General features: G+C 34.3%; 1 protein-coding gene across 2 annotated transcripts; it reads right to left on the reverse strand.

Moving 5' to 3' along the window:
- Positions 1-1,161: 1,161 nt before the first annotated feature.
- Positions 1,162-5,718, reverse strand: LOC141617664 (chloroplastic import inner membrane translocase subunit TIM22-2-like). 2 transcript variants are annotated; one of them, XM_074434828.1, is made up of 5 exons: positions 5,459-5,718; positions 3,396-3,460; positions 3,227-3,299; positions 3,084-3,137; positions 1,162-1,755 (listed from the first exon to the last, which is right to left on the reverse strand). In XM_074434828.1, the coding sequence occupies exons 1-5, from the start codon at positions 5,622-5,624 to the stop codon at positions 1,412-1,414; spliced, it is 702 nt and encodes a 233-aa protein (XP_074290929.1). In that variant the 5' UTR covers positions 5,625-5,718; the 3' UTR covers positions 1,162-1,411. The 2 variants fall into 2 exon arrangements, with proteins under 2 accessions (XP_074290929.1, XP_074290930.1); XM_074434829.1 differs by having other exon boundaries at positions 1,162-1,774; positions 5,459-5,717.
- Positions 5,719-10,236: the final 4,518 nt, after the last annotated feature.

Below are 10,236 nucleotides of genomic sequence, written 5' to 3' on the forward strand. Positions count from 1 at the left end.
AACTTGGTTGTGTCAAATTTGCGCAACATAATGCATGGGTTAAATCTCCTTTAAGACGGCAATATTCATCTTAAACTTAAGATGAGTTAAGTACATACTATTGTGTATGTAAGAATGTACAAGGAAAAATAACTATTTGTTTTATATACACAAGTAGTATGATACTTGACCCATCTTAAACTTAAACGGATAGTATCGTCTTAAATGAGAATTTGTGACAATTGTTAACTTAAACGGATAGTGCCGTCTTAAATGAGAATTTGTGACAATTGTTGAGTTAAGGGTCACTGTTTAGCTTGCAACGTCTTTTGACTTTTAACAAGGCGTTAAACTAGACATTCAATGCTTATTGTTCTACTCATCCAAGGTCCCTTTAAAACACTAAAGTTTCACAGTTTTATTTGCAAGGATATTGACTATATACTTCACAACTCACTTCGTAGTACTTGGCAAATTCCTTGGAAAATCTCTATTATTATCAAAGATGTGAAACTAGACCTTCATTTCTTCGATGAAGTGATAATTAAACATTGCTTTCGTAAAGCCAACAAGGTTGCTGACTTCATGGCTTCTATTGGACATTCATGTCCAACTCTTTCGAGGTGGTTTGAAAGCCGGTGGCTTCAACTTACCTCCCTCATTCGAAAGGATGAGATAAGTTGATCCTACCTTAGAGAATCAACCTAGTTTTCTTACCTTATCAAAAAAAAAAAAAAAAAAAAAAAAAATAGCACAATATCGCTAATATGATTGTTATACAACTATTGAACACCTCATTTGATAATTACTCGTGTTTTATTGGAAAAAAAAAACTTAAAAAAAAAACAAAATAAAAAACTTATTTCAAAGGCAACTAATGATTCAATTATCAAGTTATCACCCCAATAACCCAATATCGACGTAAAATGGCCATAACACGCCGATTAGAGAACAAAAAACTTCATATCAGAACACTGAGGATTTAATACCAAAATTAATAGCGGAAATACAAAGACGTATTTGAGTGCATTATAAACACTCAAAAGAATCAAAGGGCATTGATTGCCATGGTTGGAGGTCTATTCTCTTGCTAATCTACTCAATGAGCACCCCAAAGACGCAACTAGCACGGTTGGAGGTGGTCTTATCAAAAGTCGACTAACTCGACTTGCATATGAATAATTGAATACCATGTCAAAAGCAAGTAAACTATGGAGTAAAAGGAGTAATACATGAATGGTGAGAGAAACGGCTCATGAGTTAAGGGTAAATGAAATATACGAGCTACATCTAATGCCAACAGGGGGAATACATTGTAAAGCTCAATACTAACATACATATACAAAAAAGGTGATTCGTGCTTGCATCATAAAAGAAATCAGCAAGAGCAGTTGGTTCATGGATCCGTTCATTACAGAGTACTACATCCTTGCTATTTCTCTGGCTTTCTTAGAGATTGACAAAAAGACGAGAAATTTTCATTAAGTTCGTCAGGGATTGGTAATGCAAAGGGGAGGAGTGTACTTGAGTTGCCTTGGTGCTGTCGCAAGGAACTCACCAATGCTAATTGTTCTTGTTTCCTGTTTAAGCCTTCCAGAAGAAGGTTAACGGCTCCAAAAGCAGCACAATTCTCGAGGAATCCCTGAGGGACACCAGAGTTACTAGGTCTATCTTCTGTGGAATGCGCTAAAGCTGATTGTTTTCTGTTTAAGCCTTCCATTATTAAGTTGAAAGCGCCAAAAGTGGCACAGCTTTGGAGGAGGGCCTGAGGAGTACCTGCGATTAAACAGCAAAACTGATTTACATATTTAGTAGATTGCAATTTTGACATTAACTTGTAGAATAATCTTCAGTCAAAGGGGTATTTGAAACCTAAACCATAGAGCAACAAGTAAAGTTGGTTATACTAAAGTCACCACTCATCAAACAGTCTTGGTCATTCAGAACGTGGTAATAAATCTTGAACTGAAAATTAATCCCCAAATATGTCTCCAAGGCCTATTTTCAATTTTAATTTTTGTGCTTTAAATGAGGTTGATACTGCCTCAAATTGAGGTTGTGTAACCTCCAAACCATGATAACTCAGTCGATCACGTCATCATGTGTCACTGTCCATGACACGATTTTTCAAGACCGATAACAAAAAATGTAAAGGTGCAAAATCATGAACGTGAAAAAGAGTAGAAATGTCATAGCATAACTATGAAATGAAGCCGAGAAATCCTGGGTAGTTGCTAAAAGACAAATGTCTTTAGGGCTAAGACTGTGATAATCACAGTTACATTGACACTTCACTAGGTCATTGTGTTACACGTCTGATACACTGAAATCCGACACAACACCCACACTTGACAACATCCTCAAGTTCAATTTCAACAATGTCAAATAAGAGCAGCAAAAAGAAAAAGCACAATACATGTAGTAAAAAGAAAAAAAAAAGCTTTGAAGAATAATAAAAAAGGGGGAGAAATGGGGAGGCAAGGACCTGGTTAAAACTAATATGTAGTCGTAAAATTCCTTTCTTTTTTCTTTGGTGCATGAGCATGGAGAGACTAACTTATCAGGACTAGCATTAGACTTTTAATGCTTAATTTTTAGATCAAATATTTATCATGTTTCCCTTTTCTTTTTCCCTATTCCAGTTCTTTCATTTTATTTGATTACCGCAACCGGACATTTGACGGTTTCAAAGGATGGGTCATGTTAGCAGACACTTGGTTGAGCGTTTTCATGTGTGCTTTTTTAACACGGTGAAGCACTCTCATCACAATGTTGAGAGACAATGTCTGTGTGAGTCAGAGTCACATAGGATAATCGGGAAGCGATTACATGGATACCGAAATGACATCACAAAGCTTGAAGAAAATATAGCAACAGAATAACTCTCCACTATCCAGCAATTAGGTCATTCAAAATAAGCACCCCGTGACCTCCTCCAAAGGCACATGCGAGCAGAAGGGATAAAACACATAGGAATTTGCTAATAAACCAGCACTCATATAGTCATATGCGACTAAAAAAGAAGAAGTAAAAAAAAAAACTCAATAAAATTATAGACTAGAAGGTCATATAATGATAATAAGTATTGTCTTCCATATACAAACCTGGAAAGCTTAGAGCAATGCCAGTGCAACAGCCGGCCACTCCTGCATTAATGACTTCAGACAGAAGGAAAAGTGTCAGTTTTTAGTTACAGCGTAATTAGTGGCGTAGTGATGCAAAGGACTTCAACTTTGAGATTCCTTACCATCATCCTTGCCTCGTAGCTTCTTCATTAAGCACATCACCAAACTATTAACCCCAGATAGAACTGCAAATGTCTGTTTGAGAAGAAATACACCCTCACATTAAAACAAATAAAAATAAAAATACACTCTTGAGAAAGGAGCCACGTCAATGGAATACTACAAGCATACCTTGGCAGAAGCACCGGCATCTGCAAAAGATCCCTTAAATCCTTTCTTCTTGAACAATCCAGCACCTGTACCATACAACAGTAGCATTAAGTTCGAGATAATTCTAACAGTCGAAAAAGAAGCAGATCAAATGATAGGAACTCGTTTATACCTACGAGCAGAAGATACAATTTTCAAATCAAGCAGTAAACAATAGATTATAGATGAAAGTTGGAAACAATGATCGTGAAACAAAGTTACAAACTGCACTCCTGGCGCGTAAATTAAGAGGGAAAAAAAAACAATTGTTATCCGAATGAGAAGCTAAGCTTCCTTACAGTCAATTATCCAGTATACAAAGAAAGAAAGAAAGAAAGAGTATATTATCTAATGGCTAACTAGGAAATGTACTATTTCATACTTCATCCATACTTTATTTTTTTAGGGCAAACGGCACTCTCTACTATCACCTTTAACTAAAGGCAAACCACCGACATTGCAAGGAAAACATAACCACTCTAGGGCTGTAGGTGTGTCAATGGACACGAGCAATCCACAACCTCTAACCGACTTTGACTGGCACACACACACACACAAAAAAAACTGAAAGAAAGATGCAAGATATCTATAAGTGAGCAGGACCATGTTCGTGGTCTGGGGTAACAAGTAACAAGTATTATAAGTCCCCCACAACAAGAGTTAGAGACGAATGAAAAGAACATTAGCTGGCGAGAGGATGGTCAGTTTTCCTACACCCATCTCCAAGGAACAAATCCTCGCTTGATTGACAATCATTAACAATTTAGTACACATATTTCCAAATAGTCGATAGAATCCTGAGAGTGACAACAAATACTTTTATCTCTGAAGCGGGCGTGAATAAAAATTGGAAAATGAAAAAACCTGAGCAAAGAAAATAAGAAAGTAGATCACCCAAAAAAAAAAGGACAAGGGTAGAAAAATGGGGAAAGAAGGATAAGGAAAGAGGGCAAAAACAGGAGGTGAGGGTAAAAAAATCAAAAAGAAAAATCAAAGAAAGACAAACATATTCAGCAATCTACTTTTAAGGATGACCGTAACATAGATATCAACACTACATAAGTTTCCCAAAAAAAGTCAAAACTGCAAGCTCAACATTAGTTAGGAATCAGGATTTTTACATTAAAGCAACATTCTTATGATACTGTACACATCATGTTGGCACTGACTTAATATTATCATGAATACTGATGCAGACAGCCAAACACTCTGTCAATTGATCTCACAACTTTGCAGAGAGAATCAGAGAAATTGAGCTTGCTTTATAGCCAGATTATTTGAGCATTTACAAAGAACTCAATAACAGATACAGAGTATACAGAATCTGGCACATATACTGCCCAAATGTAAACAAGAAAGCACGAAGTTTCTAGCTCCTCTCTTTCCACACTATGCTAAAACAATCCCTAACTAATAATTGATGGAATAGCACTTACCATCAATTTTTACAGCAATTTGAGCTCCTTACAAACCGATACTAGTAAATATCCAATAACATCAATCAACTTGCAACAAGAACAACCAGATCCTAGCCTCACGCTAAAAACAGCAGTAATGCTACTATGCAGAGGTTCTAAACATCGACAAATCTCCCAAACACTGCAAAACAACTCTTATCCACTTCTAAACATCATAAAGAATCAAAATTTAAGCTTGGCACTCGTGTTAACATCGCACAGCAACATCTCTAAATCTGAGCTCCACAAACCAGCTTGAACTTCATAATGCACCTCATCCTTAAAGCTTCTACATTTCTATTCGGCCTTGCACCCATTACAACCCTAACATAAACGAACAAAATACCAAAATCTCCCAATGCTACCATGCTTCCATTTTCACCCTCAAGATATTTCACAAATTAGGCCACAATAATCAACCCAAATACGGATTACATTTCAACTTAAATCAAATTAATTATACTAAACCCTACATAACTAATCCCAAACAGTAACACCACAAATCACATTTACGATACTATGTTTAATAATTAACTACAGCAACTAAATTATCTATAAACAATAGGACAAAATGACAAGAGAGCGAACCATAGCCGAAAATTGAACCGGTGAAAGCGCCAGCAGCAGAATCTCCGGCGAATTTGAGAAGGCAGACGACAGGAGTATTGAAATTAGAATTAACAGTTAGGGAATTAGGGTTAGGGTTAGGGTTTTCGTCAGCAGTATTATCAGTAGTAATTGGGGATTCCGCCATGTTGCCTGTCGTCGGTAAGGAGTATTATTGAGTCTAGATATTTAGTCTCCTCGTATTTGTTTTCTTTGATTTGATTGAAAAACCATGGCTTTGTGCTCCGAATGTGCCCACAAGCCCCGGCCCATTTAAAGTTGGCAATGTAACGTTTTGACGGAACTCAAATTCATTACGCACACGTTCGGGGAAGTGGTGATTTATTAAGCCCCATAACTCTCAATTGGAGTAATTTAGCCTCATTACTTGTACAAAAAGTGCAATTTGGCCCCAATTTAAATTCTCACCAAATTCTCCTCAAAATCTCAATAGCTAAATCTCAATTTCTACCCCAATCTAATCTTACCTTACTCAAAAGGTAATATATTCTTGTTATTATCATTTAAATCGTCTTATTTTGTTATTAAATTAGATTAATTAGAGAAATATTTATGTTCATTAGTTGGTATATCAATCCGTCTCATTGTAAACGGACACTATCCATCTAAAGTTGTAGACAGTGAGCCTCTCACAAAGTGCAAGTGAGAGGGCAAGTGGGACACTATCTGTTTACAGCTTTAGACGGAAAGTGTCCGCCTAAAGTGAGAATTTGTGTTGGTGTATTACTCCGTATATGGTTGTTCAATATATAGACATGTCAGACATGGGAGTGTTTGCTCATGGCTGCTACTGCTTTGATTTTTTTTTTGTTACAGAAGTTTGAAGAATGTATATCGTTTATGAAGAAACAACTATGTACAGAAAATGTGAAATTGTAATACGTATATGGAGAGTACAAGTTTTTTTTTCCTTACTATTTTAAGGGGAAATTGACGAGATATTAATTTCAAGGGAGATATTATATACAATTTGAATTGGGGCCAAATTTCACTTTATGTATAAGTATTGGGCTAAATTACTCTAATTTCACTTTATGTATAAGTATTGGGCTAAATTTCACTTTATGTATAAGTATTGGGCTTAATTTCACAATTTTAATGAGTTATGGGGCTAAATCACTACTTCCCCGCGTACCCGTTAGAATCTTTTAATTATTATTATATTTTTTGAACTAATTCCCCTATCTACTAAAAAAATAGGTGAACTCATAACTTTTCCCTCCAAAAAGCATCTTTTTAGATCTGATAATTTAATTGTATGCACTAAATATGAAAATTAATAATCAATCAATCAATACATATATATAAAGCAGAAACTTTTCAAGCAATATTAGAGAGTCCAACTTATTTAGAATTTCTAACAAGAGTAGATTTCGAAACAAATTTAATAAAATTATCCTAATAAAAGTAGATTTCCTAATATTTTAATAAAGTCAGCATCCTAATATAAGTAGATTAAATTTATTTTAATCATATTATTTTAATATAAATAGGTGATACTCAAAATACACAATGTAACTAATGATATGGTATATTAATTATATTATAAACATTATTCATATAGTATATCGAGTTAATTAGATTTTACTCCCTTTTGAAATTTACATTTTTAAAACTACTCCCTTTTAAAATACTTTGAAAGGTATAACTATGTAAACAAATGGAGGGAGAGTTCAAAAACAGACAAAATAAGTCACTTAAATTGAAGTTTTGAAGCAATTTTAGGAAAAATGCAACATAAGGGAGTAATTTTAGCAAAAAATTTCAAAAGGGGGTAATTTTTAGAATGTGGATTTCAAAAGGGAGTAAAATATAATTAACTTTACTATATCTTAAATTTCATTTGTCATACTAACTGAAACCTAAAAATGTAGATTAAAAGGTAACTGAAAATTAAGAGTTGATAATTTAATTGGTTAAGCCAAAAATATTTGGCAAACTAACCGAAATGTAGCTTTTTTTAGTAAAATGATATAAAAGAACATAATAAGTTCTATATATTTCATATTATAAATTGAATGAATAAAAAAAAAACCGGTAACTAATTTCTTTGAAATAAAACCTAAATATGAGATTTTTCGTAATCTCCCGACCTTTCTCATATCTAATTAATTACTTGTTGATGTTTTTTTTGCCAATCTTATATATATATATATATATATATATATATATATATATATATATATATATATATATATATATATATATATATATATATATATATATATATATATATATATATAAAATCGGGTTGAAACGCTGTGGATGCGCCACGTGTCCCATACAACCTTAATGACAAACATTAATTACAGGTAATCATTTAATATGGACATAATAAATACAATATAAATCTAAGCAAATATTAATTATAATTTAATATTTTATTATAAAATTACTAATTACGTTGATTTGATTCTAAATTTATTAAAAAAATATTTTGATAAAAATTCTAAATTGTAAATAAAAACGTTTATTGCGAAAAATGCTTTCAATCGAGTATAATTTTCATTATATTTATTACCATATTTTGATATGTAGAGATGATTAAAGTGAGTATTTTACAATGTTTTACATTTACGTAAAAAAACATGTTGAGAAAGTTATAAAACTTAGACCATCAAATTTATTAAGAAAAATATATTTGTAAGAGTCATTGTATTTATTAAAAACAAAACTTTAAAAAAGCTACTAAGATATAAGTTTTTATAGTGTGGGAACGAAAAAATTATATTGCGACAAATTAAATACATATGAAGTTTTGAGAGGTTTAAATATTTTGATAACGAGTATCTATGTACACAGTGATCAGTGATCGCAAGTGAATTTGAATAATTAAAAGAAAAGTAACGATTATTTTTTTTTTTGGGAAAATGTAAGTTTCATTAGAATTCAAAAGTGTCCCATACAATACAAACTATTGGAGACAGGCTCCCAACATCATTTTTTCACACATCTAAGCCTTAAGATACTCTACCCACTCCAAGACTAGAACATTCTTACTTCTTATATCACATTGACCTAGACGCATTTTCACATCACGTTTAACATTTGTTAAGACCACTGTAGGCCTGACAACATACTCATCAACTCGACACCTATTTCTAGAGTGCCATACATGATACAACAAGCCAGATAAAATCATTGCAATCACTTTTTTCTTGCAAGCAGCTGCCTGTCTAAGTTCAATCCACCAGCTGATGCAGTTCTGTAGAGGTAGCAGAAACCTGCACCAGTCACTGACCAGATCCCTGCATTGTCTGCTAAAAGGACATTCAAAAAATAGATGATTCATATTTTCCTCTTACAGACCACACAAGAAACATGTATTACTCTGTATAACTCCCATTCTCAGCAATCTGTCTTGGGTTATGAGACGTCTATGTGCTAACAGCCAACACAGAAACTGCTGTCTTGGAATTAACCACTCATCCAGCATCCAAGGATACCAGGAAACTTTTCCTGCAGTAGGTTTAAGCCACTGATAGCCCGCTTTTATAGTGTAATGCTCCTCACTAGATAAATAAGATTAATAAGGTTTCAAAAGTTGTTTAACCTGGCAAATTTTTCGCCATGCCCAACTACAACCAGAACCAGGACTATACTCCCACCAGGATGAAGTTTTAATGTACACAACATGTACCCACCTCACCCATAAATGGTCTGCCTTGTTGGCAACCCACCAGGCATACTTACCCACCGTGGCCAGGTTCCAAACATGGAAGTCCCTCAATCCCAAGCCCCCTTGCTTCCTAGGTTGACAAATTTTGTCCCAAGAAACAAGAGCTGGGCTCTCCTTATGATCATTACCATGCCACAAATACTTCCTACAAACAGATTCAATCTTATAAATCACAGTCTTTGGGAGAATGAAGATCCTAGCCCAATAGCAATGGAGAATGCTTAAAACTGCTTTAATGAGCACCATCCTGCCAGCATAAGAGAGCTTCCTGGATCCCATCCCTCTAATTCTATCCACCACCTTATCAACCAAGCATTGACAGTCCTGAATAGAGAGCCTTTTTGGAGACACAGTGACCCCTAGATAAGTGAAGGGCACTGTCCCTCTTTTCATTCCAGTGATCATTTCTACTTCCTTGATAATATGCTCCTCCATTCCATTACAATACAGGCTAGATTTGCTCTTGTTCATTTCAAGCCCAGTAGCTTTAGAGAAAATATCAAAAGCTTTCATCATCAGGTCAATGGAACCTCTCTCTCCTTTACAAAACAAGATGAGATCATTAGCAAAACAAAGATGAGATAATTGAATCCTGTTGCATAAAGGATGGAATCTGAACAACTGATGCTTCTGAACCACCATGAGAACTCTACTCAGATAATCAAGGCAAATAGTAAACAACAAAGGGGATAGGGGATCCCCTTGCCTAAGCCCCTTCTTGTTGGAGCTAGTGTCCTCCACAGTTAGTGTGATAACGTATATAAATCTCTTATAGGTTCACAAGGGTATACTTAGTATTTTATCAGTTGATTAACGTTTATTAATAACGGTTGGCTTGCTAGAAGTTTTACGTTATTATCATACTGATGGCGGTGATCAACTGGTCCCTAAAAGTCACGCCTAAAGGATGTGTTTGAGAGATGTGATTATATGAAAATATAATCACATTGATGCCTTATATGACTAAAAGGTTAGTCCATGTATTTGACTAAAAAGTTAGTCAATGTGATGATGAGACGATTATTTAATTCAATTAAATAATATTAGCTGAGACGAATTA

This window comes from Silene latifolia, chromosome X, assembly GCF_048544455.1.
Source record: "Silene latifolia isolate original U9 population chromosome X, ASM4854445v1, whole genome shotgun sequence".
NCBI classification, from domain to species: Eukaryota; Viridiplantae; Streptophyta; class Magnoliopsida; order Caryophyllales; family Caryophyllaceae; genus Silene; species Silene latifolia.